The sequence below is a fragment of the Eretmochelys imbricata genome, chromosome 2 (genome assembly GCF_965152235.1).
Source record: "Eretmochelys imbricata isolate rEreImb1 chromosome 2, rEreImb1.hap1, whole genome shotgun sequence".
In the NCBI taxonomy this organism is placed as follows: Eukaryota; Metazoa; Chordata; order Testudines; family Cheloniidae; genus Eretmochelys; species Eretmochelys imbricata.
In genome coordinates, this window is record NC_135573.1 from 2,402,074 (window position 1) to 2,429,121 (window position 27,048).

Genomic DNA, 27,048 nt, shown 5'->3' on the forward strand with positions numbered 1-27,048 from the left:
CGAGAGATCCATCCCCTGTCGTCCAGGTCCAGCTTCTGGCTGTCAGAGGTTTAGGGACACCCAGAGCATGGGGTTGTGTCTCTGTCCATCCTGGCTAACAGCCGATGATGGCCCTAGCCTCCAGAAACGTGTATCATTCTTTTTGGAACCCAGTTACAGTTCTGGCCTTCACCACATCCTCTGGCAAGAAGTTCCACAGGTTGACTGTGCATTGTGTGAAGAAACACTTCCTTATGCTTCTTTTAAATCTGCTGCCGATTAATTTCATTGGGTGACCCCTGGGTCTTGTTATGTGAAGGGGTAAATAACACTTCCCTAGTCACTTTCTCCACACCTGTCATGATTTTATAGATCTCAGTCATATCCCCCCTTCGTCTCTTTTTTAAGCTGAACCGTCTGTCTTTTTTAATCTCTCCACATATGGAAGCTGTTCCACAACCCTAATAATTTTCACTGCCCTTCTCTCTACCTTTTCCAATTCCAATATATCTTTTTGAGATGAGTTGACCAGAAATGCACGCAGTATTCAAGGTGTGGGCGTACTATGGATTTATAGAGAGGCATTATGATATTTTCTGTCTTCTTATCTATTCATTTCCTAATGGTTCTTAACATTTAACCAGCTTTTTTGACTGCCACTGCACATTCAGCAGATATTTTCAGACGACTCCAAGATCTTTCTTGAGGGGTAACAGCTAATTAAGATTCCATCATTTTGAATGGAGAGTTGGGATGATGTTTTCCAATGTGCATTAATTTGCATTTATCAACACTGAAGAGTTACAAAGGGTTCTCACTAAAATGGGTGACTAGGCAACAAAATGGCAGCTGAAATTCATAGTCAGCTTTAGAACTATCTTGTAAACTTTTGTATTGTCTGCAAATTTTGCCAGCTCACTGTTCACTCCCTTTCCCAGATCATTTATGAATTTATAGAACAGCACTGGCCCCAGTACAGACCCCTGGGGGACACCACTATTTACCTCTCTCCATTGTAAAAACTGACCATTTAGTCCTACCCCTTCTTTCCTATCTTTTAACCATGAGAGGACCTTCCCTCTTATCCCATGACAGCTTGCTTTGCTTAAGATCTTTTGGTGAGGGACCTTGTCAAAGGCTTTCTGAAAATCTAAGTACACTATATCCACTGGATCCCCCTTGTCGATATGCCTGTCGACCCCCTCAAAGAATCTAGTAGATTGGTGAGGTATGATTTCTCTTTACAAAAACCGTGTTGACTCTTCCCCAACAAATGGTGTTCATCTATGTGTCTGATCATTCTGTTCTTTACTGGTACAGGCCAGTAAGCCCAACGACAGTAATTTCCAGGATTGCCTCTGGAGCCTGTTTTTTAAAAATAGTTGTTATATTAGCTACCCTCCAGCCATCTGGTACAGAAGCTGATTTAAGCAAGAGTTATTAGTTCTGCAGTTTCACATTTGAGTTCCTCCAGAACTCTTGGGTGATACCATCTGGTCTGGTGACTTATTCCTGTTTAGTTTATCAATTTGTTCCAAAACCTCCTCCACTGACACCTCAATCTGGGACAGTTCCTCAGATTTGTCACTGAAAAAGAACGGCTCAGGTATAGGGATCTCCCCCACCTCCTCTCCAACAAAGACTGATGCAAAGAATTCATTTAGCTTCTCTGCAACGGCCTTGTCATCCTTGAGTGTTGCTTTAGCACCTCGATCGTCCAGTGGCCCCACTTACGTTTGGCAGGCTTCCTGCTTCTGAGGTACTTAAAAAAGGTTTGCTGTTAATTTGTGTGTCCTTAGCTAGTTGCTGTTCAAATTCTTTCTTGGCCGGCCTGCCTTATACTTTCACACTTGACTTGACAGAGTTTATGCTCCTATTTTCCTTAGTAGATCTGACTTCCAATTTTTAAAGGATGCCTTTTTGCCTCTAACTGCCTCACAGTTTAGCCATGGTAACTTTTTTTGGTCCTCCTCCTATTTGTTTTATATGGTATATACATTTAGTTTGAGCCTTTATTACTGTATTTTTAAATAGTCCGTGCACTTTGCCACCATTTCACTCTTGTGATTGTTCCTTTTCATTTCCATTTAACTAGCTTCCTTATTTGCATTCAGTTCCCCTCTGTGAAGTTAAATGCTGCTGGGCACTACCCCTCGTACTTCCATAACACCAAAGGCCTGAACGAGGCCTGGGACCCCACCACGCTACTCTGACAGGTGTGGCGACTGGCCAAGATAAACCTGCACCTGATCACCCTCTGGCTCGTGCCTACACCAGATTGGGCCCTAACCCACTGTTAGCCTTGGCTAGGTCTGTTGTAAAAACACAGGAGAGCGGAAGTTAACTCTGCCATGGACCAGGCCCCACTGGGCTAGGTGCTGGACAAACCCAGAACCAAAGAAACTTCCAGCCCCCAAGAGATGGCAAACACACAGCAGCGCCAACCCTGGCTGCTCCAAGGACCTACACCTGTTCATGTCTTTTCTACGGCACATATCAGTCCCACTGCCCTAGTATCTAAGCACAGGATGGTCCTTAGTGTCCTCAAGTTGGGCAGTGCTGTAATCCACATTTTGCTGACGGGAAACTGAGCCACACAGAGGCCAAGTCCTGAGTTTTGACTGCTTATTATATTTAAAATACAAGGGCCACCGTGAAGTTAGAATTGTGATCCAAAGCTGCCCCTGCGTTACTGAGAACCCCCGGGGGACAATGAGCAACACAACGGTCAAAGCCCCATTGCTGTGTCTGGCCGCTTGGTTTCCCTCGGCATCCCCTCAGCTCGGGCAGCTGGCCCTTCCCCAGCCAGATTCTTAGTGCCAGGGGTTAGCATTTCCAATGGTGCACGCACAGGTCTGGCCATTCTGCTTTCACTGTCGTGCCGCTGGGAGAAGCCGTGCGTTCGTGGGTGGGCCCAGTTTCTCTTTGTAACATAGCCTTAGGCAAGGATTTCCATTCCCCACTTCTTTTGGGTAAAGTAGCAAACCTAGCAAGGCCTGCAGATCAGTGCCCGGGCCCTTACAGGGCTCATGAGGGGCATCCAGCCTGAGCCCGTCCCTCCCTACCAGGGCAACCCTTTGAACCACTACAGAGAAGAGAAGAAACGAGGGCTGTGCCATGCCAGGCCATCGCCCCCTCAGGAGAACCAGCCAGCCTCCCCAGGAGCACTCCCCGCTCCTGGCAGGTGCCCACATGGCAAAGGGCTGTTTTTGGGGGGAACAGACACCTGTCCTGGCACCAGAGCCCTGCAGGTGCTTTGTCTTCTTCCAGCCCAGGATGTATTTTCCAGCCCTTTAGTCCTCGAATGGCTCGGACTCGGCAGACACGCCATTCCCCTCCAGGTGGAGGCCAGGCCCAGGGGAATGCCAGCAGAGGGGGGGTTACAAACCAGAAGGGATTAGGATGAACTCCAGCTGGAGCCTTGTGCGCCTTCTCTACTGCGGGGAGCCGGGCAGCGGCTCCCAGGGCACCATCAGTCCCCTCTCCTGAGCCACGGGAGCAGCCTCCTTCTATGGGAAGCCGACAGGCAGGGGGGCATGGCTCTGCCGCACCTGGCTCAGGATGGGCTGGCCAAGCCCTACTGGAGACAAGACGGAGGGACACTGGCTGGCCAAGAGACAGCCAGGGTGGGTGCCGTACAAACCTGCTCCCTGTACAGAAGGCTTTCCTCAGTGAAGGACGCCGTCTGGGGCTGCAACTGGAGGATCGGAAAGTGGGGGTGGCCGCATGGCCAGGAGATGGCGACCTCTACAGAGGAACTCCGGCCTTACCTGCTCCTCAAGCCCCCTTGCTGCTACTTTAAACAACCAGAGTGGCCACAAGAAAGTCAGAAGCGAGCAAAGGGACCTCATAACCCCCTCCCATGCAGCTAAAGGGAGCCAGAGGAGACTCTTCCCTAGCCCCATGCCAAGCCTGGAAAGTTTCAGCCCAAAGGAGAGTGAACAGACAGAGTACACCTCTCGCCGAAATGCACCATGCCTACTCAGTGTCGCCCTGTTACGAGCACGGGCATAACAAGACAGGTGATGCACTGAACCCCTGGGCAAGAGGTGACGAGGCGGACCAAGAAGAACCCAGAGCTGCAAGCTATCAGAAGGACATGGGAGGAAGCTAAGCCTGCAGCAGGAGACTGGTGAAAAAGACAGGCAATGGTGAAGGCCCTATGGACGAGAGAGGCAGAAGCCAGATGAGCAGGGGACAACGGGGGTCCTGGTAAGCTCCTCAGGGCCTGCCCAGGCCCCAATGCTAGGCTAGCTGGAGTCATTCCAGTCAGGTTCCTGTAGCAATCTCCTCACTATGGCCTGCCAGCTCCTACAGGGACCTTTGCAAACGCTAGCCCCACACTCCCCAGTGGGGTGATCTCCCTGCTTTACACATAGGGAAAAGGAAACCCGGGGCGGGAGGAAGTGACTTGCCCAGGCCACCAAGCGAGTCCGTCAGAGCAGGGATTAAAGGGCCTCTGCCATTTACCAAAGGAAAGTGAGGTTCTAGTCATCCCCATGTCCCTTGTGTGCCGCATCCCCATCTTGCCATCCGGCTCCCGCTCTGGAAGGAGGCCAGGCTTTCAGCAGCAGCCATCCAAGGGAAAGGAAGCTCTTCTCTTTAACGCAGATGGACTTGCTTTGCTATAAAATCCAGGGCCTGACTGTCACCCACCTCCACTGCGCCGAGTAACACGTAATGAAAAAACCGGCTGTGGTAGGAAAACCTGACTGGAGAAGAGGAAAGAAACAAGACAGACCAGTGCGGGGGCAGCTGGACAGAAAGGGGGTTTGGGGCAGACACCCCAGCCTGGGAAGGAGGGGAAGCTGCGGAGACGGGAACTCGACCCTTCCCGCCGAGGTGAGAGGGTGAAGTGGTGGCGGTGGTGGGGGCGTTCGAGAGCCGGGGACGTGAATGGTTTTCAAGATGCGGCTGGAATCGGGAGACCCACTTTCCCAAACAAAGAGGACTTGCTCTAGAGTTCATGAAACATGAGAAAGCACCCCCTCTGCCAGAGGGCAGACTGGGAGCTAGCCTAGCAGCTGGGGGTGGGACACCGAGGGACGGGGGACACTCAGGGAGCAGGGGCTGTGGCCAACCCTTCAGGCAGCTGTCAGTTCAGTAGCCAGCAGAAGCCATTAACAGCGCTTGGCTGCAGAGCAAAGCAAAGCACGGCTCCCGGACGTGCACTCGGCAGAGGCTCCGTGCGCTCTAGAGTTACAGCCAAGCCCCGGGGGCGAGTGCAGGCCCACAGGCCGCACGGCTACTGCGGCTACTGCGGGGGCTGGAACCCAGAGCGCACCGGCTCTAGCGGGCACGCAGCCAGCCGGAGAAGCCAGTTCAGCTGCAGGGACCCTCCTCGACTCCCAGCCTGTGCAGAGAGACGGCTGCGCTCAGCGCCTGGACGTAGGGCTCGTTGACGCCGCAAACCGGGGGCTGAATGAGCAGCATGCCACCTTGCCCCACAGGAGCACGCCACGCGGACCCTGCTCCAGTGCGGCGAGATGTCCCGGGGCGCAGCCTGGCACCTGCCCTTCGAAGGCGCCAGACACCGAACGGCACTCCTGGACTTTCCCAGCGCCGGAGCAGCGGCCGCTCGGGTGTTCCTGCCCAGCAGGCTGGTGTGGTGCAGTCACTCCTGGCTGCTGCGCAGCGGCCTGCCACGTAGACAGACGCCGAGGGAAATCCCTACAGCTCCCCTGACACCTGGGAGCGGGAGGGCTCCCTGCAGTGCATTTCTGAGCAGGGCAGGGCACAATGCTGCACGACTGTGAACCCACCAGGAACCCCTGGACAAGGCTCCCAGGATTCCTCCTGCTCCCCACAGCTGTACAGAGATGAGAGTCTGGTCCCAGAGCTGGGCAGGTGCTAACACCCCCGAGCACCCCAGGCGATGTGCCCCTGCTAACACAGACCCCTTCCCTGAGCCTGCCTTACATAAATAAACCCCCCAGACCTGCAGGTGGGAATTCACCAGAGCGCCCCAGTCCCACTCTCCTGCTAAACCTCCCCCTCTAGTCCCGCTCCACAAGAGGGGCCTGCCTGCACAGAGCCGCTCCTCCGTGGGGCCGGGTGCCTGTGCTTTGCTCGCGTGAGCCCAGAGCCTCTCCTGTAGCAGAGCCCGGGGCTGCCGAATTCCCACCACGAAACTAGCGCGGCCAAGGAGCTGCTTTCCTTTCTGGTGAAATAAATCTTTCCCAATCTCTCTTCGTTACAGCTCAGTTAAGTAGCCAAGCTCCGTAACCTTATCCCCGCTTCCCAGAAAAATAAAATACTTCATGCTGGGATTAAATGAAAACCAATGGAGCAGCAGCAGCAGCAGCAGGAAAAGACACAGGACAGAATGACGTGGGGTTTAAAAACAGCAGCGAGCGGCGCCGGAGCCAAGGCATTCCTGAGCGTGGTGAGGAGCGAGCGAGGCTCTCGCCTCTGCCAGCCAAGCCGCCGTGCCGGACGGGCGCGGCCATACACACACACACGTGGACCGGGGCGGGCATCAGATCTTTGTCCCAGAGGGATCGCCTGTTGCGGGAATTACCTCAGCACGTTTGCATTTCACCCTTCAGGTTCCCTCTCCTGCCTCCAGCCCCAGCAGAGCGGGAGAGTGGGGAGAACGCTGGGAGTGGCTGGGTCTCTCTCCCAGCCTCCGGGGGCAGATCCGTTAGGACTGCTGGCGATGAGCGAGACCTTGGAGAGATTCTGGTCCAGGATTCTCCTTTCCTCTCCCCACGCCCTTTCAACGTGAAGTGTTCCGACCGTGGCAATACCAGAGCCTCTGTGTAGGCCGACCAGAGGCACAAGGGTCCCTCCATGGTCTGCGCAGCCAGTCAGCTGTTCACCTTCGCCCCTCGCGCTCGCTCTCAGCCATTGCTGCCACCAGCTTTCTCCCTGAGCCTGGCAGCTCTCCCCAATTCAGTGCTCTCTGTCCTGTCTACTCCCTTCTCCCAGATCACTAGTGACCCTCATGAAGATCAGACCTAACACGGAGCCTGTCACGGAGTCCCCGGGCGATGCTCTGGAACTGCTCCCTACGAAGCCAGGCAGGACTCTGGGGAAGTCTCCTTTCTGTGAGCAGCCTGTCTGCAGGACACACAGCTCACACAGCTTCCACCTTCCTGGGTCTGACCTCGGAGCATTCAGCCTCCTCTGCCCCTCCATGCGCTTCCCACAACAAGTCTGCCCAGGCAGGGTCCTGGGGAAGCCAGAGGGTCCTGCCCCACAACTCCGCAGTCTGACGTGACACTCAGCCAGCCAGTAAAACAGAAGGTTTATTAGACGACAGGAATATGGTCTAACACAGAGCTTGTAGGTGCAGAGAACAGGACCCCTCAGCCGGGTCCATTTTGGGGGGCCGTGAGCCAGACAACCATGTCTGCACTTCACTCCATGTCCCCAGCCAGCCCCAAACTGAAACTCTCTCCAGCCCCTCCTCCTCTGGGCTTTGTCCCTTTCCCGGGCCAGGTGGTCACCTGATCTCTTTGTCTTCAACCCTTTAGCTCTCACCTTGCAAGGGGGAAAGGGCCAGGCCATCAATTGCCAGGAAATAGGTTGTCGGCCATTCTCTGTGTCCAGACCCCTCCACACACCTGCCCTCTAGGGCTCTGCAGTGATCATACACCCTTACTCCACCACCTAGATACTTAAGAACTGCCTAGGGGAAACTGAGGCACCCCCACACTATTCAGAGGAAACATTAAGAACAGTCCCGCTTCACCACAGAGCCACACGCCCCACAATGCAATAGGACAAGTTACCCTTGGGCCAATTCCCAAGCCACATGAAAGCGGCAGCAGAGCCCGTTTGCATTCTGAGAAATACTGTAGCAAAATCTTCACTGGAAGCCAAGGTACAGAGACTCCTGGCCCTATGGGAGAAGCGGCTTCTCCCCCGGAACGAGCAGAACTGGCTAGCTAGAGGCAAAACGTTATTACAATAGCGTCTCAACGGAGATCAGGGCCCATGCGTGACAGGTGCTGTGCCCAGATACTGAGAGCCCCCTCCAGAAGAGCAAAGCCAAAGAGATAAGAGCCTGGTGGGGAAAAGCAAGGGTCAGCCCCATGCCACTGAGGAAGGGAGGGATTACGGGCTTATCTTCCACGGATGCGTGAGGGCTCATCTACACCTAAAAAGCAGCAATAACAGGGCTGTACGTCATGGGAAGAGTTCTCCCCATGGCCTGGCTAATCCGCCTCCCTGAGGCGAATTCTTCCGTCGACCTGGCACTGGCCACACAGGGACGTGGGTCGGCTTGACTATGCTGCTCAGGAGCTTGGATTTTTCACACCCTGGCCTGACCTAGTTTTACAGTGTAGACCAGGCTTTCGTACAGGGATTACTGCGCTCAGGCCAGCCTAGCCCAAGTGGCCATACTTCAGTAGGACACTTGAGTTATCCAGAGCGAGGTGAGCAGCTGAATGATCAGAGTAGCTGATGGTGAATCACTGTAACTTGAGATGTTGCACTAGAGACTCAACCTGCTCCCATGGGCCCGCTAGCTCCAGCTTAAAGCGCCACTTGGCTGGAGCTAGACGTGTGCATGGGGACTGGAAGGCAGCTCCCGGTGTTGTGAAGGACATGCCCGACGTGACTTCACCAGGTCACATGGAGGGCCTGGGCCAGAGCTGGGAATGGACCCCACGTCCCAGTCCCAGTCCAGTGCGCCTCTGCTTGGTGATCAGTTCTTAGCTCTGGAACATGCTTTCGCTCCTCCAGCTGCCAGAGCTCAGGTCTGGCCCATGCAGGGCATATGTATTTCCTTCCCAGGGAACCAATGGGAATTTGGAAATCGGCCACGCTGATTCACTGAGTGGATTTTTAACCCAAAAAAACAACCAACCAAGCAGGGCTGTGCAGTGCCCAGCACAGAGGGGCACAATTCTGTATTCCAGCTGGGACCCCGTTTATTTCCAACACACCTCCCACTGCTGCTTACTACCTACAGGAGCGTCACCTTCTGGGTAATCTGAGCATCCTGAGGTCGTTCCTTCTGTGCACAGCAGGGAGTGAACTTTGCTCACCAGCTAGCAAGAGCCAGGATGACGTCAGTACACACACGTTTCTCTTTTCTCCTATCCCCTCCCCAGACTTCCCAGGTGAAATCCTGGCCCCACTGAAATTGACAGGGTCAGGCCCTCACCCTGTCACTTCTCAGGTAACTGCCCGTGCTCCCTACGGCCCAGCTCAGCCACCAGCTCCTCTCTGTATTCCTCTCACTGCCACAGAGCCAGCAGCTAGTTTGTGAAAGTTTACCTGGTGCTCCGTAGTTCAAGCTTTTTACTTGCCCTGTTAAAGAGCCTGTCGAAAAGGAGTTCAGGAGCTCAGATGGGTCCAATGAGTTTATTTCACACCTCTCCTTCGCCCGCAAAGCCGCCAGCTCTCCAAGCCCCCGGCCACACCAACCTTTATTCCCCTTAAGCAAAGAGCAGCCCAACTTGCTGCCCTTTCCCCAGCAGCCCTGTCTGGCTGCAGCTGGCCAGGAAGAGACAGCGGCTGTCCTAGCTCCTGCTTTTGGAGACACCCAGCTGACCGCGGGCCCAGCTCAGGAACCCTAGTCTGGTCCAGGCTGCTCAGCAGCACTGCAGGCTCCACAGGGAGCTGGGCAAACCAGCTTCAAGTCCGGCCCTGAAATGCCACCGTGCCGGGAGCCTTCAGAGCACAGGCCCAGCCGGCCCAGGGGCTGGGCGCGGCCATGGCAGACACAGAATGTCTCCCAAGCAGCCCCTGGCCACGCTCATGGAGTATGAAGCCAAACCATGGGTCAGATCGCAGCACATCGGTTCCTTCCCTGCACCAGCCTGAGATCAGAAACCATCCCTGTCCGGCTTTCCCGGCGCAGCTCCTGGAGCCACAGACTCAACGGCCAGCCACTGCCTTGCCTGAGCGACAGAGCTTGGCCCAGACATCGCGGGGGCTGGTTGATTAGCCCTGCACCTGGCTTTACAGAGCCACTTCAGGTCCTGGATTCGACCGAAGCAGCCTCCTGCCTCCTCCCCCCACCCCCAGCTCTTCCTCTCACTCGTGAAACGGAACCAAGGCTAACGAGGCGGGATGCTGGAACCGGGGCCAGCAATTCACGGGGAGAGCCACCTCCCTCACAGGCTCATTCTGAATGAGCTCCTCTCTTGGGAGGAGAGTGCAGTGTTGATGTGCAGCGCCCCCGATCCGCTAAGCCAGCCCCCCGTGCTCAGATGCTGATTCTGGGGAAGGGCCCTTCAGGCCACCGCCTACAGCAGGGTGACAGCATGACTTTCTGAGCCCATGTAATCTCTGGAGGGGCCGCGCAGGGGCCCGCGATAGCTGCCTGGAGGCTTGGGCAGGCTTGGAGCAGAGACTCATCATTCCTTTAGAAGGGGAGGTCATGGGCTGGATCTCTGGCTTCCCAGGCCAGCGCTCTGCCCATGACATTAGGGAAGCCGCTCCAGGCACTCCAAGCAGGGGGAGTGCTCCACACTTCCCTGTGGCCCTTGTGCCTTGGAAAGATGGTGGAGAGGCTGGCATGCACCTTCACCTGTACCACGGCGGGGACCACAGCCATTGCAGGGGGAGCAACGTCTGCCACAGGGGCTATGAGTGATCCCTGCCCTGCCTGGGGGCTAGGGGAACGTTCAGACTGTTCTCAGCTCCTCTGTGCCAGGCCTACAGACGTGCAATGGTTACACTGCCCTGGCCTTCGCTGAAGAGCCCTTTGGGTACACTGCAAACCGGGAACGACATGCAATACCTTGGCCTCACTGGGCCGCCACAGGGGAATACAGACCCAACGTTAGGCGTCACGGGAGTGCCACCCACATTTCTACAGTGGCGGGCCTGGCTCCAGAACCGAGCATGCCGCGCTGCCTACATTCGGGGGACTGCGGTAGGCTCTGCAATCAGCAACAATTTGTACAGCTCAGGCGCAGCCTTTGGACCTCTGGCCAACAAGAGCCCTGGCTGGATAAAGCCTGGGCAACCTGCGTGACCGATAAAGTGCAGACAGGGGAGGATCTAATGGGGTTAGTTCTTCAGTGTAAACCCTGCGCCTTCTCCTTTCAGCAGACACGATGCCGGTGAGTTTCCAGCAGCGGGAACGAGATCTCAGCAGGTTTGCTTGGGAGGAGGAGATTTGCTTCAAAAGGGACGAGCTGAAAACTGAGCCGGAGCAGAGCATGCAGACCTCGCACACAGAGGGGGAAAATAAATGGAAAAAAGTTTCCGCTCCTCAGCTGAAAGTTGTTGTGGGTTTTTCTCTCTCTCTCTCTTTTTGGGTCAGAGACCTGATTGTTTCAGTGTAATTCACTGATGTAATTCCTTCCAGAGTAAGAAAGTCTTTCCTGTCCCGATTGAGCTGCTGTGCGAACACTTTAAATATCAAGTCTGGGGCAGCCAGAAAATAGAGTCATTGAGTTCCTCTTTTTTATGATTGTATCAGCACCAGTTAATTGGTTTCTTTTCCTTACGCCACACACCAGCCCCGCTTGGGCCTCGTGCTCTGCTCAGGGTAGCTCTCTGCAGAGCAAGCCTGAAGCAGAAGGGTTACTGCACTTTCGCCCAGTGCCAACAGGCGGCACAGAGCCAGCCTGAGTTTCCATTTGGAAATGCCAGCCTGGCCCAGACAGAACCCAGCTGGGACGGCGTGCAGGAGGAGGTAGTCTCGCAGCGCCGACCTATCCTGGGGTGGCAGCGTGCAGAACAAGTCTGCCTCGATGCTATCAAATCCCTGCAGCTCCAACACCCCGATTGCCCCCGCCCCCGAAACCAGGCGCGGCGCAGAGAGAAACTTTCCACTCTGGCTGCAGGACCTGGAGGCCGAGCCTTCGCCAGCCTCTTGCAGCTGCTGAGGCTGCCCCACTCAGGCGAGCCCCAGCCACTCTACCATCCTCCCAACGGCCCAGAGTCCAGCCTGAGACGCCGAGGGCAGGGGAACGCCTTGGTGCTAGATCCCTCCAAACCCCTTAATAGGGAGCAACGAACTAAGGGACGGAGCTCAGACCCCTCCTGCCCCATCCAGGGTGGGTAAGCCAGGGTGTGCGGAAGGCTGGGAAGCGTAGCAGCTGGGCTGGGCGGCCCTTTGCCCAGACCCAGGCTTTCCGCCCTCCGAAGAAAGCTCCAGAGCGCCTCAAGCCAAGACCATCAGGAGAGGCGGCGTCTGAGGGCCCAGCCGCACGCGGAGAGGTTCACCACCTGGCTGCCTCTGCTGTCCCCAGCCAGACAGTCGGGTGCAGCACCTCCTGCAAAGGCAAAGCGGGAACAAGCAACCTACAGAGAGAGCCCATGGACCCGCCCAGCGCCCCCAGCAGGGGACAAGAGCTGCTCCAGGCTGCACCGGGCCCTTGGCCTCCTGTTACGCTGCCACAGGGGCACATGGCTCTTTGCTCAGGCCTCACAACCAAAGACAAACAGGGGAGGACGAACCGCCGCGCCGAATCGGACCATGTGAGGGGATGCCTACCCCACACAGCCCCTGAGGGGGTTCATCTGGGCATGAGAGGCCAGTTAACGCACCAGGCAGCACTGGGGGGAGAGCAAGCCAGGCTAAACTGAGACTGAAGCCCAGCTGGGGGGGGGCTGGATGGTGACTAGAGAGCCAGGAGGTTTGTAGAAGAAAAGGGCTGCAGGACAAGTGTCTGCTGTCACTCTCCAAGGCACACAAGAGCTAGGAAGCCGTCTGGGGAGACGGCAAGGAGCCTGAGCGAGCAGACCCTGGCTGCCAGCTCCAGGGTCCCGGGGCTGGAACCGGAGTAAAGTGAGAGCCTGGGTTCCCCTACCAGCCACGGAGAAAGGTAGGGCAAAATCCCTTGAAGTTAGGGGTGTGGGGACCATGGACATCCCACTGCAAGGTCATTGGACTATCACGGAGTTGGACTCCCTGCAGCAGGAGGGATCACCGCAGCAACGGAACGACTGTTGGCAGAGGGCACCATATGGGGAAATGGCCACTACGCCACACCTGGCCATGAGGAGGCGCTCCCGCGGTGAGCCAGCCCCTTTGCAGACCAGGAGCCCATCTAGCCTGGTATCCCGTCTCTGACAGCGGCCAAGACCAGGTGCTTCAGAGGAAGGCAGAATTCACTCCAAAGTGGACAATTATGAAATAGCAAAACACAGGGAGAAACTTCAGTCCGTGGCTGGCTTACACCCTGATGCAGGCATGATTAAAGCCCTTACACTTTTACTGTCGCTAAACAGAACTCTGGTGCTCTCATAATCCATGGGAACGCCTAGCATTCGTTACTTTTGCAAAGCATTTGGCATCAATATCTTGTGGCAATGAATTCCACAGGCTAATTGTGTGTTAAACCCTTTACATTATGTGTGGGAAGAGGGGTGAATAAATCAGTTTTAAATTTGTGCCTTTTCCATCTCATTGATTATCCCTTTACTCCTGTAGCCGAGATGGTGGCAGGACTGCCCAATTTACCTTACCCATACTCTGTTATTTTACAGACTCCGATAGAGTGTCCCCTTAGATTCCATTTCCTCTCTAAACTAAACCACCTCAGTCTTTTAAACCCCTCTGCGTACATAAGGTCGTGTCAGGTCTTGGACCGCTCCCCTTGGCCCGCTCTGGAGCACTCCCCCCATTTCTGCGGTATCCTTTCAAGATGAGGAGATCAGAAGTGAGCACACGATTCCACAGACGGACACCGCATTGATTCATAGATGATTTTCTGAATATCTCCCCATCCCATGTCTTACGCACCCTGACTTGGTGGGCTGCTCTCTCTGCTGCTGGGCACCAAGTCCAGGCTTTCATGGCCTTGTCCTCCGACAGCCCTTGGATGTGTGAGAAGAGCTCACGCTATTCCTCGCAACGGGCGCTACTGATGAACATGCTGCCCATTCACCTAGCCTAGCAGGGTCTGAAGTCCCTCCCTCGCTTCTCTAGCCCTGGCTTGAAATGAACGAGGGTCTCTAATGTTTCCGGGATGGGAGCAGAAAGGAATGGGCATGTTTTGGAGGAGAAGGTAGCAAAATCATGACGTATTTTCCTCAGCTGCATCAACGAGCAGGGGGCGGGAGAGAAGAGACCCCAAAGAGATGTGTGAGCGGGGCTGTGCACGAACTGGCCCTCAGCCTGGCACAAACAGAGCAGGACTCCTGCTGGCTCTGAGCGGGAAGGATGGGGCCAGCTGCCCACCAGCCCTGGGCCGAGGCGCACTTCTCTGGAGAACACACTGCTCCTTAGACCACGCAGGGCGGCAGAGTGCAGTAGATGCGTGGAGCTGGCAGAGCGAACTTGGAGCCTACATACGCAGGAGAAGAGCGAGGCTGGCTGGCCTGTTACACCAGGCTCGCAAACTGCAGCACCCCTAAGCGCAGGTGTCCGCACCGCTCCCCCCGCAGTCAAACCAGCTCTCACAGAGCCAGCACGAGCCTTGTCATCCACAGGGGGCAGGTCAGGAGCCTCCGGGCCTCCTCCTCCAAGGAGACCATGCACTTGGCTCCAAGACGCTCCCAGCCAGGGAGACGAGGCGTTCCACCCCATCCCATCACTGCTGAACGAGACAGTCACCACGGCGGTGAAAAGGACTGAATGGCCCTGCCATGCAGCCCATGGGTCGGCACGTGGGGGAGGTGTGCCCTGATGCCCCAGTCCTGGGGCAGGGGAGAGGACGGGCAGTCCGGCCAGCACCTGTCCCCAGGGTTAAGTAGCGAGGGTGTAGACAAGCAATCCCTGGCCTTATGGCCGTATGGCTAATTACGGCCTCTCGGCTGCCTTACCTCACACCCCTCTGAGGCCACTGTGTGGGGCTAAGGGCTGGCACCTCTCCAACGAGATGTGCTAAGTGTTTAATACGGTCTGGAAGTGGGAAGCCCCAGGCATCTGCTCCAGCTAGCCGGTCAGGAAGCACGCACACACACGCACCCGCAGTGATGAGTTTAAGAAGCTGTCTGCCAGCAGTACATTCTGAAGGGTTTTTTCCCCTCTCTTGGCTAATCAGCTACTGAAAGAAGAGCTCCCTCAGCCCCGCCAGCCACGGCACTCTCCCCCAGCCCGGGTCAGCTGCGCTGCGGAGGAGGGAAGTGGGCTTGGAACGGCCGGCGGCTCACTGAGGAGCACTCAACGCACCTTCATTCATTATCCACTGACATATGGAATAGTCATTGCGGGAGGAAACAGAACCAAACAAAAGCCCCAAACTGCTTCCTCCCAGCGAGGCCTGACAGCCCCTGCAGCCATTCATCTCAGCCCCGTGGAGAGGAAGAGACACTTGGACGGGACGACAAGTGTTGAAGTGGCTGTGGGGCCTGGAGGTGGGGAACGGCCCCCCCAAAGGGAGCTGCCTTAATTGCCAACCTGCCCAGGGAAACGTTTACACATCCTGTGCTTTCATGTCCTTCACCACGCGGGACCTGAGCACTGACAACCAAGAGCGGGTGCGAAGGGAGAGGGCCCCGCGGGCGATGCGGAGTTCCCGTGCCCGAGAGCGCCCGGCCAGGAAACCAAGTTATTTTGTTGTGTCTCTTCTCAGAGCACACAGTGGAGTGTGATTTGGGCGCCTGGCCAGCCCAGGCGCTGACGCCTGCCAAGCGAGCGGGAGCTCAGGGAGAGGAAATTTAGTCTGCGTTAAGCACGGGGGCACTGTGGGTCACAGCTCGGATTCTTTAGGACAGAGCTCCGAAACCCACGCACCCACAGCGGCAGAGCCAGCCAGCCCAACGGCAGCCCGAGTCACAGCCCACGCCCGGGGGCGCCACCACGCAGCGCCCCACTTCCCAACTATCCAAGTGTCATCTCACCACTGGAGGCCGGGGGCTGTTACAGGCGACATGGGACCGGCTTCGTGCTATGCACAAAACACCCCTCCGCAGGTCATCGGCTCGGCACAAAAACCCACCAGGAAACAGGCAAAGGAGCTCCCGGGGGCAGCCAGCACAGCACCAGCCACGGGCAGCCCTGGGGGCTCGGCAGCCGACATTACCCAGCATGCCATGCAGGCTGCTCACTCAGACCTCCACCGCAGGGGCTGGACCTTTCTGTGCAGAGCAGGAACATCCAGAGCTCTGGTTAATTAGGGGTATTAAACCTCCTGCTGTAGGGGTTTCAGACAATGGATCAGACACCTGGGGAGGGGGGCAGATGACCCTGCTGAGTGTCCAGTTTCTCACACCTTCCTATGAAGCACCTGGTGCCAGCCAGGGTCAGTGACAGGAGACTGGGTTAGATGGCCTGGGGTCTGACCCAGTCAGGCCATTGCTATGCATTGGAGCGGGAGGACTGGCTCTCAGTCCTGTCAGCTGTGCAGACTGCTCTCTCCTATGGAAGGTGAAGGTAGTTGCAACCTGTCCCTCTCTCTTAGCAAAGCCTGGATGCCCCTGGTTTGACAGGGACCAGCAGCTCTGAGGGCTGAAATCCTCTGCCAGCAGCAGCCAGCCTGGGCGAGCCCCACTCCGATTTCCTGGGTACAGCTTGTGAGGATCCGGGGACTAGAACCCGGGTCTGCAGAGCCTGGGTCAGCTGATGTTCCCACAGCGCCACCAGGAGACCATGCAGAGGTACAGCCAGGGAGCACCATGGAGACCACCCAAGATACCCAGACTGACGGTACCCTACAGCCCTCTGATTGGCCAAGCACCCTATTTATCCTCAGGGGTTGCCCCTGGAAGTTGTCCAGGTAACCACACAGATTTTGGCCCTTTGCTCGAGCTCCAGCCTCCCGACTCCAGCCCAGTACCAGCTCTGAGCTCCGGCCTCCCAACCCTGGCCTGACTCTGAACCCGACTCTTGCTTACGGGACCTGGCTATTGCAATTCCTCCAACTCCAGCTTGGTGATTATTGCCCTTGGGCAGACCTCAGCCCAGCTGTGACCGCTGGGCAACACCACCTACAGCCCAGGCCCTTACACAGCCTGGGCTGGTTCACTTGACTAACTGCACAGTTGTGCTGAGGAACACCCAGCTGGACTCAACGACCTTTGCAGAGAGGAAGGGTTTGAACCCTCCCCCAGGAACAATCACAAATCTAGAAGGTTTTGAAGTCCAGGATCTCACAGCAAGCACGGCAATATGCCCTCCCAACAGAAATGGGGGAGGCAGCCTGCCCAGAGGCAGTGCCCTGGGCAAGTCCAGTGCAGGTGGGAAGAGGCAGCAGGAGCAGAGATCTCGCTGAGCCCCTTCCGAGACGAGAGCCCCAACCTGCAGTGCAATTCTGCAGAAAGGCCCCCTCCTTCCCCTCCACACGCACAGCCCAACCCACCAGACCGCAGCCGTACGGTCGGGGGATGAGTGAGACCGTAGCCAGGCGACTCCTTCAACCATCCAACTGGCTCTGTAGCTTCCACAGTGGCTGGGCAGAAGGAAGCCCCAGGTTGTGGGGTGAGCGCCCAGTACCTGCTGGTGGAACTGGAGTCGGGAGGCTGGCTGCTCCCCACAGCACCTAGTGGCAATAACTCACCAGATGTGGGGAGGGGGCATTAGTGTCTCTAAACAAATCCCCCTACACAGACTTCAAAAGAGCTTCTAATTCACCCTGGAGGGCGAGGCCACACCTAGAGCTTCAGCTGGAGTCAAGGCTCAGTGAGAAACTGGCGCCCTGTTGGGGGAAACATGGCTGGCCCCGAGGGGGGCTGGCTCCACGCTCTCTTATGGGGAAGGGGTGGCTGGGCCCCATGCCCTCAGCCAGCTATAGGCAAGCGAGGGCTCCCAGCAGAGGCAAACACAAAGCATACAGCGTGCGCATCGCAGCCGCAGGAAGCGGAAGCCTCAGGGCTCTTATGGAAGAGAGATAAATACAATCACAGAAAGGGGGTTGGGGGCAGGGGGAGGGAAGTCAGGAACAAAACCACTGAAAGTTGTTCTGATGTCAGCAGGTTCTGAATCAGTGCTTCCCCCACTGGGGCCCTGAAATAGGACCAGCTGGGGAGACAGACCTTGAATTCCTGCATGAAAGGGTTTTTCCCTGGGTTATGCTGCAGCCATTACACAAGTGTACATTTTCTAAAGTCGTATATTTCACTTCTCTCTAAATCTCTATTCCAGATCTGGGGGCAGGGACAGCCCTGGCCCAGGTGGGCCTCAAGCCCGCTAACATCTAACCTCCAGGGCCTTCACGGGACCAGACAGGCAAGCAGGCTCCCAAGCCCCCTCCTCTCAAAGCAGACTTAACACGAAGGTCCTGACCTCTTGCAATTGCTGCGTGCCTTATGAGAGCTGGGGTGTCCGCCCCACGGCCCAGCCAGCCCCTGCTCGGGTAATTCCATCCCGGCTCTCGGAACAGCAGCCTGTAGCTCCGGACACCCCGCCAGCCTCGGCGGTGCGGCCCTGGGAGGCAGCAGCACTGCACCGTCTCCTCACCCCACGCTCTGGGCCGAGCGAGCTCTTACCCTTGGGTTCACAGCCTCAGACCCAACCGCTGCCCCAAAACAGGCAGGCTGAAGACTGTTAAGCAGTCTTGGGGGACTGCAAACTAACAATCACAGAACCAAGAGCGACGAGCCCCGTTGCGATTCCAGCTATGCAATCCCCAGAAAGCTACAGCAGCCTTCTCTCCCAGCCTAACCCAAGAGGCAAAGCACTCCAGTGCCTATTGCCTTATGAGCCTAGGGTGGGTCCTTGGCTCTCTCCTGCCCACGTATCTTGCCTCTCTGGGCCTCTGTATCCCCTCTGTCCTGGCACTGGACTAGAGGCTTTACCGGAATCCAATGTATCCCATTTACTCCATTCCCTTTGGTCACTGATTGGGCAACTAAAAAACAGAATCAAGTTTGTCCAGCAAGACCAATGTTTCACCTTCCCTCCGGTTAAGCTGCTTACCGCTGACGGCTCCATTATCCTCTAGAACATAAGAACTGCCACACTGGGTCAGACCAGCGATCCCTCTAACCCTGCATCCAGTCCACTCACAGTGGCCAGTGCCAGGTGCCCCAGAGGGAATGAACAGAACAGGGAATCATCAAGTCATCCATCCCGTCGCCCGTTCCCAGCTTCTGGCACACAGAGGTTTAGGGACACCCAGAGCATGGGGTTGCATCCCCTGCTCATCCTGGCTAATAGCCATTGTTGGCCTAGCCTTCATGAACTTATCTAGTTCTTTTCTGAACTCTGTTATAGTCTTGGCCTTCACAGCATCCTCTGGAAACAAGTTCCACAGACTGACTGTGCGCCGTGTGAAGAAATACTTCCGTTTGTTTTAAACCTGCTGCCTATTCATTTCACTGGGTGACCCCTGGTTCCTGTGTTATGAGGAGTAAACAACACTTCCCTAGGCACTCTCTCCACACCAGTCCTGATTTTATAGACCTCAGTCATATCCCCCCTTTGTCGTCTCTTTTCCCGGCTGAACAGTTCCAGGCTTTTTAATCTCTCCCCACGCAGAAGCTCTTCCAGACCCCTGAGCATTTTTGTTGCTGTTCTCTGTTCCTTTCCCACTTCTAGTGTCCGTTTTGAGCTGGGGCGACCAGACTCACCGTAATCACAGAGCAGGCGTACGATGGATGGACGGACGTGAACACTGGCTCTCAACCTTCATCCCCTTATTTTACCAGATCCGAAGCAGACTGAGAGCGATTGCCAGGCTCACCGCTCCTTGCAAACGTTTCCAGTGCACACTGGCTTTTCAGTGCAATTCTCTGTGGCACTCAACAGGCATTAGCCAGCAGCCTCAGCACTGCACGGGGCCTGCCCTCCAGACAGCAGCATCTTCCCTTGCCACGCATGGCTTTCCCCACAGCTAAGTGCACCAGGCGCTTTCACGGGCCTGGCTCACTCACCGTAGGGGTCTTATGGAGGGTAAGTTCAAAGCAGTTTGGGTACCAATTTCCCAGACACACAATGGAACTGGTGAAATGGCATGTACGCCCCCCCCCCGCCCCAGCCCACAGAGCAGCCAGCGTGGGGGAAATTCTCCCCTTCACCCCAAAGGCGAGCCAAGAAAGCCTCCCTGTTGATCTCGTCCCATCCTGCTGCCTGTTTTGACCGAGCACTTAGTCTCAATTCCCTTTCCTTTGGCCTTCCTGAGCACCAGCTTGCCACACACCAACATGCCAGATCTTCCGACGCACTATGGAGGGGGACTACAGCACCGCTTTCTCCAGCATGGCCCCTAGCTCCCGCTCCGTTTGGGACACTGCTGAGGATTTCCCTCCTTGCCCTGAAAACACTCCATACAGATCAGACGTCGCAGGCCTGAAGCTAAGTTTTCCAGGCTGTGGACCCCACAATGAATTACTCAAGGTATACGAGAGCAAACTGCACATGCAAAAAAAAAAAAAAAATCCCACTGCTTCCCAGGTAGTATCAGCCGCCTCCCCGTTCCTTCCTGCTGCCAAGAACTACTTCCCGGCCTCTTGACTCTCCCTTGGCTTCCCAGTCTCCGCAGAAGAGTTCTTTTCGCCTTGCCCCAGCCCTTGGAGACCGGCAGGCTCTATAGCAAGCAGGGACCAACTCCACAGCCTTACCACTCACCATGAACAGCACTTTGCAATGGGCCCGAGGAAACGTTCAGCTCACAAAGCCATGCCTGGCTGAGCAAGCCCACCATGTCTCAACCACAGCAGAGCTTATGCCACTTCAACCTGGGTCCTACCTCTTCGTCTGAGCTGTCCTCCTCGTATTCACCCTTCAGAGGCAGTTCCTGCTGGGCGCTGGGCATTGAGTCGGTCTCCAAGTTCTGGCACTGCACTTGTTCCTTCTTCTGGGAAGCCATCCTGGCCTGCAAGGCAATGAGAAGACAGACTCGGTTCAGTGTGACCCCATTACACCGACTGTGCGTGACATGACCACTTGTTTGACTCGGTAACCTCCCCCATTTGGGAATTTCAATGAAGCTCCCAGAGTGCCCGTCAGCTGCAAAGCATCACAGAAGCCAGGACCTACTGAACTCCCAAGTTTTTCCCCCCACCACCCAAGCCCTTACCCTCAGGATCCTGGGTAGACCAGGGTCACCATATTACCCAAGGAAGGAATTAGTTTATTAGACTAGGTGATTCTAAAAAAGGAACAGCCCCCCCTTACAGCCCCCAGGGCTGTGAAGAGAAAAAGGAATTAGCCCCAACCTCCTGGGGGCTAGCCATTGGGGCAATCTTCTAGGCAGCTGTACTGCCTTCCCCAGCCACAGAGGAGAACACCCTCTAACTTGACTGACTTTTTCTCCCCCCTGCAGCTTCTGCTGGCCGGTCACGTTCTGCTAAATCCCCCAGCCAAGGGTCAAACCACAGGCACCTGCCCCACGCAGCCCATGGCATAACCCCCTCTGGGAGGACACTCGCTCGTTCCACGCCCAGACAAGGCTACTGCAGAGATGGGGCGCCAGACAGGACATGGGGATGGGGACGGGGAAGGCATGCTCTGGTTAGCCCAGCCCTGCCCCAGGAACAGCGGAGAGGGATGTGTGCAGGCTCCTCAGGCCCTGCAGGGGGCTGGCAGCTCGGGAGATAAACGTCTGGCTATTCAGAGCACACAGGCCTGGGCAGCCCCTGCAGGCCACATCACACATTCCCAGAGCAAGCCGGACCCAGCTCTGCATTCAGCATCCCCTTCCCTGCAAACCAGCAGCCTCAGGATTTCTGATGCTCGCCCCACATGTCCCTACAGACTCCCCACCCACAGCCCGTTTAACGATGGCAACCAAGATTTAGAACCGTAGGACTGGCAGGGTCTCGAGAGGTCGTCTAGACCAGTCCCCTGCACTCGTGGCAGGACTAAGTATTCTCTAGCCCATCCCTGACAGGGGTTTGTCCAACCTGCTCTTAAACATCCCCAAGGACGGAGACTCCACAACCTCCCTGGGCAATTTATTCCAGTGCTTATCCACCGTGACAGGAGGATTTTTCTAATGTCCAACCTAAACCTGATGAAATACATCCGAGAATGCTCAAGGAGCTGACTGAGGAGATATCTGAGCCATTAGTGATCATCTTCAACAAGTCCTGAAAGACGGGAGATTCCATAGGATAGGAAGAGGACAAATACAGTGCCCATCTGCAAAAGCGGGAATAAGGACAACCCAGGGAATTATAGGCCAGTCAGCTTAATTTCTGTGCCCAGAAAGATAATGGAGCAAATAATTAAGCCATCAATTTGCAAACATCTAGAGGATAATAAGGTGATAAGTAACAGTGGGTATGGATTTGTCAAGAACAAATCGAGTCACACCAACCTAATAGCTTTCTGTGACAGGGTAACAACCCTCGTGGGTAGGGGGGAAGCAGTAGACGTGGTATATCTTGACTTTAGTAAGGTCCAGAGTGATGGGAGAAAGTCTCAGGCTAAGGCCACTGCAGGTGCTGGCAGCCAGATTCACACTGGGGTGTCTAAAGCTGATGGACAATGTATTTGAGACACGGGCTGAGCAGCAGATGGGCCTTTGCTCGGTCTGATGCCCTCTGGTACAGCCAGCCCCCAAAGCGTCCCTGCAAGGTGTGGGCTCGCTGATGACACCCAAGGGTGCTGCCATTTCGTAACCACAAGTTTTTCTTTGTGCCCAAGGCAATTCTAGCAAAGAATGGGCCAGGCACAAGGCTGCACTCACAGCCCTCTGCTAACTGTGCGCCTCCCAGCAGCTCAGGGTACCCCGGGCAGCGCTCCAGAGCGACGCGCACCTGCATCTCCACGGTACCTAGGGGTGCCCACAGCATATCCAGCCATGGGTCCCCCTGACCGCTTGTCAGAAGCGACGGGATCAGACCGGATCTGCCTGAAATGGCGCCGAACACAGCTTCCAGCACAGCACAGGGCAGCCTGGCAAGGCCCCCGGTGACCGCACACCCTGCATGTTGAGTCAGAGAGCTGCATGCTGGGATGTGTGGCGTGCGGGACTGCCACCATGGCATTCCAGGCATTAGCCACCCTGCGCAGCCGGGCAGGGCTCAGCCTCACTCCGACATGGGTAACCAGACAACACCACGTTGCAGACTGCGCCCACTCGCTGACCTGCAGACCCGGCCCTGGAAAAGAGATTCTCCCCCCACCCCCCTCGGGGGACCCAGGCTGGATCGGGTTTACCAGAGGAGTCAATGAAATAATCAGAAAAACAGCCCCAGAAAACCCCCCTCAGGGGAGCAGTAAAATCCACACAGCGTGCGATCACCTTCGACTGTACACAACACCAACGCCGCTCCCGCCGAGCCGCAGGGAGCCGGGTGGGAGAGAGCCTGGAAAATACAGGGCCAGCAAGGGGATGAGATTACTGCAAAAACAAAAGGCTTTATTAAATTTTTTTAAGAAGGAGATTGGAGATAAGTTTTTCTCCAGGCTTTTGGCGCTCAGATGGCTTTGGACCGGAGTTTCCATCTCCCCCCCCACTCACTTCCCCTCTCCCCCCGCCACCACGGTGAGCTTTGGAGAAAGAGCTCGCACTGCCAAACCAGGTCACTGGCGCTGCAGGCTGCCTCTGACAGCCAGTGGCACACCATCCTCCGCCCTCAGCGCCAGCCCCTTCCTAGAGCCCTCGGGCTGCGTAGCCCACCGACACCCTCAGCAGTGACCTAGCCAGCAGAGGAGACAAGCTGTGCGCTCCCTGGGAGCGGAGATCAAACCACGGTCTCTGGGCTGCTTAAGCAGAGCCCTTGCGTAAAATCCGTCTCAAGTCACCCTCTAGCACATCTGGGATGCAGGCAGGATTCTAGTGCTTAGCGATTAACTACATTTCCGGGCATTAACCAGCTGCGGAGAACTCTCCCTAGCAAAGCAACGGTCCCCAAAAGCCACGAGGAAGTCCACAGACAGGGCAGCATTCGAGCACAGACTGGCAGAGACCCTGCCCTGCTCTTGACCAAAGGCTTTCTGGGGAGCTGCTTTCTCGACGTCCACAGGTGCCTGGAAGCGAGGCAGGCCTTTGCGCTGATAGGAGGCTCAGGACTCGTCGGGGGAAGCCAGCTCACCCCTGCAGAGATGATCCAGATGGCTGGGTACATGCCGAGTGCACTCACAGGTCATTCCTTTATCAAGGGCTGATTGGAAAACCCTTCGGTGCGTTTCGCAGGTCGGTTGGTTTTGGTGCTTGGAAGAGCTCTGCTAGGAATCAGTGCGACGGGGCTCAGCTCACCCAGGGGGCAGCAGTGCAACCATTTAGCAGATTAGGGCCCTTTAACTTCTGCTTGAACTAATCGGGAGTGGTGGGTAACCCGGGGGCTTTGCTCGGTGATCAAACCAACAAAGAGCATCTCTAACAGGCCCAGCTGCTGGGACACTGGAGTCCACTAGAGGGCAGCACGCAGCGCTGAAAGCTAACAGGGACAAGCTAACAATTGTCCCTGTGGCAGCCCCTGACTCCCAAGCCACCGCAGGGGGCCAGGGGACAAGGAGGTGAGCTGGTGTCAGCAAGACTCGCAGGCAAGTCCCCGGCTGCACCAGGATCCTTCACCTGGGCTGAAGAGAGTTTGCACCAACAGGAACCAACGGACCGAGATGTTTCGTCTCCGAAGAGGGGAGCACATTGCTCAGTCATTTTCAGCCACAGTTCAGATTCACAGCCAGACAGGACTGGAGACCGTCACTGGCTCCAGCCAGGGGGATTGCTGGGAGAAGGAAGCCTCCCACAGGTGGCTAATCAGACCTCTATACTGATCCGCAGCCCCCCACTATTGCAGACCTGCACACCCCACATCCAGCTCTGCTGATGCCCTTCAATCCCGGACTGCAGTCGGAGACGTGGGACAAGATCAGGGAAGGGAGGAAAAAGAACGAACGAGAAGGGAAAATACTGAACGGAAAGCGAGGAAGAAGGAAGGAGACGGACGGCAGAACAAACTTCGAGACGCATATTAAAAAGAGCCAGAGAACAATAAAGCACAACAAAGCACAGCCGTAGGATGCTACATTTGAAAAACATAATGAGAGCGACTGTCAAGAAGTTACACGGAAATCCAGGCGCCCCGTGTCCCATCTGACACGCAGCCTGGCATTCAGCCCCGTAGCCCCCTCGTCTGCTGGACCAGAGCAAGCAGCCAGCTTTCCTGGCAAAGTCCAGCCAGCACCAGCCACTGTTGCATCCTCTCACCTGGCACGGAGAGAGCCCCGAGCCCACGTGGCCGTGAAAAAGGTGAACGAAGCATGGCCTATGCTGCAGCTGAGTGGGGCGAGAGCGGCTGCTGCGGTTACACTCGTGGGCCGGGGGGTGGGGGGGTGAGTGCCATTCACTGCCTCAGCTCAGCAGCAGCTACTGGGCCTGGCCACAGGGGTAGGTCTAAACGCAGGGCTGGCCCGGGTCAGCTGACTCAGGCTCGCGGGTCTCTGGGCTGTTTAACTGCAGCACAGATGTGCAGGCTGCGGCCAGGGTCTGGGCCTCCACGAGGGTCCTGGAGCCCGGACTCCAGCCCAAGCCCGAACGTCTACACGGCCGTGGTAGGGCTCTGCAGCCCAAGCCAGCTGATGCAGGCCAGCCGTGGGGCTTTAACTGCGGCATAGACACACCCAAGGAGATTGAGCAAAACTCAGCGGCTTTGCCGGGCTCCTCACTCCCCAGCCCAGGCCTGCTCTCTCCTCACCCCCCCGCTGACTTAGACCAGCACCAGAGTACTCCCCCCTCACCTGAACAGGCTGGAAAATACCTGGCTCATTATCCTCCATTAGGGAGGGACCAACGACTGCACCCCCCACCCGCTCCAGGAGCCCCCCTTCCAAAAGGAGGAGGGGTGAAGGTGAATCTCTGGTCTGCTGGCAGGCCTGGGGAAGAGGTGCTGTGGATGCAAGACGTCTGGGGAAGGGGCTGCTGCCGAGAGGGGAGAAGGGATGGATTTGGGGTGACCGGTGACAGCACGGGGGGGGGGGGGGCGGCGGGCAGGGAAGAGGAGGAATGGGAGCAGCGAGCCAGGTGCGGGATTAGTGGCAGGTGGGGTGGGTGTCCAGGGCGGGAGAAAGCAGCATGAAGTGTGCACAGGAGTCCGGTGTGATGTGCGAATGCGAGAGTGTGTCCAGGAGTGCGTGAGTGGGACGGTGGGCCCGTGGCTGGGAGCAGCGGGGGGCTGCACTCGCTGGTGTTTATGGCAGAGGCCTGCTGGGAGAGCTGTGTCTGGACTGCTGGGTTTCCTTCGCCGTTCTGCCAGGCTGGGACACGCCCACGGCTGAATGGAAAGGGCTGGGATCGGGTCTATGCTCCTCTCTGCAGCCTGCAAATGACCAGGGAAGCCTTGACCTGGGAAAGGTGAAAACTCAAGTCCAACCTGCCGATCACATGGGTGTAGGTGTCTGTGTGTTGGGAACGGTGCCCCCACAGGGGTGGGTGTGTGCGCGCGAGCGTGAGACTTTACAAACTGTTAACCTATTTCTCTTGGCAGCCCTTCTGGGAGGCAGACCAGCCAGACACCCCGTCACCCGCAGAGAATTGGTACAAGGATGGGAGGATTACCAGAGGGAGGCAGGAGAAGGCCAGAATTAGGACTTGCAAGTTCCGGGTTCTGAGCCTGCGCCCCACAGCTCTCCCACTGCACTTCTCTGCTGACCTGCAGCAGCCCCTCCCAGTCCGGGGCGGGCCCCCTGCCGACCAGTCGTGTGGGCCTGGCCAAACGGCATGGTAGCTTTGTGATATGGCTTAGGATGAAACCGCCGAACCCCCTTTCATTAGTGAGCCACGTCTGCGTTTGAGCCTCAGTCACCAGCACACTCGGGATCTGTCTACATCAGAGGACCGTCTTGCCCGGCCCCCGAGGTCCTGGCCCAGGAGGCTAGCCCCCGGCTCCTCCCCTCCTGTCCCCCCTCCTCTGCAGCCACCCTGCCACGCAGGCAGTGCTCCGGGGCTGCCTGCTCATGCAGGGCAGCTTGTCTGGCTCCAACCGGGCGACGCGGCAGCCAGACATGCTGCTCTGAGCGGCATGGTAAGGGGGCTGGGGCCGGGGGGCTGGATAAGGGGCAGAGAGTCTCAGGAGGCAGACAGGGAGCAGGGGGCGATTGGATGGGATGGAGGTTTGGGGGGCAGTCAGGGGGAAGGCGGGTGTCCCGGGGGCAGTCAGGGGACAGTCAGGGGACAAGGATCAGGGGGTGTTGGATGGGTTGGGAGTCCTGAGGGAGGCAGTCAGGGGACGAGAAGTGGGAGGGGGATAGTGGCCAGAGGCCAGGCTGTTTTGGGGGCACAGCCTTCCCTACCCGGCCCTCCATACAGTTTTGCACCCCGATGTGGCCCTCGGGCCAAAACGTTTGCCCGCCCCGGTCTACATGGCAGTAAAACCCGCAGC

At 56.8% G+C, this 27,048-nt stretch overlaps 1 protein-coding gene across 1 annotated transcript in view; it reads right to left on the reverse strand.

Moving 5' to 3' along the window:
- BOP1 (BOP1 ribosomal biogenesis factor) overlaps positions 1–27,048 on the reverse strand; it is a 113,102-nt gene that overhangs the window by 70,899 nt on the left and 15,155 nt on the right. The window contains exon 3 of the mRNA XM_077809634.1: positions 20,466–20,591. Coding sequence (XP_077665760.1) covers positions 20,466–20,591 — 126 coding nt within the window. The remainder of the gene's footprint in view (positions 1–20,465; positions 20,592–27,048) is intronic.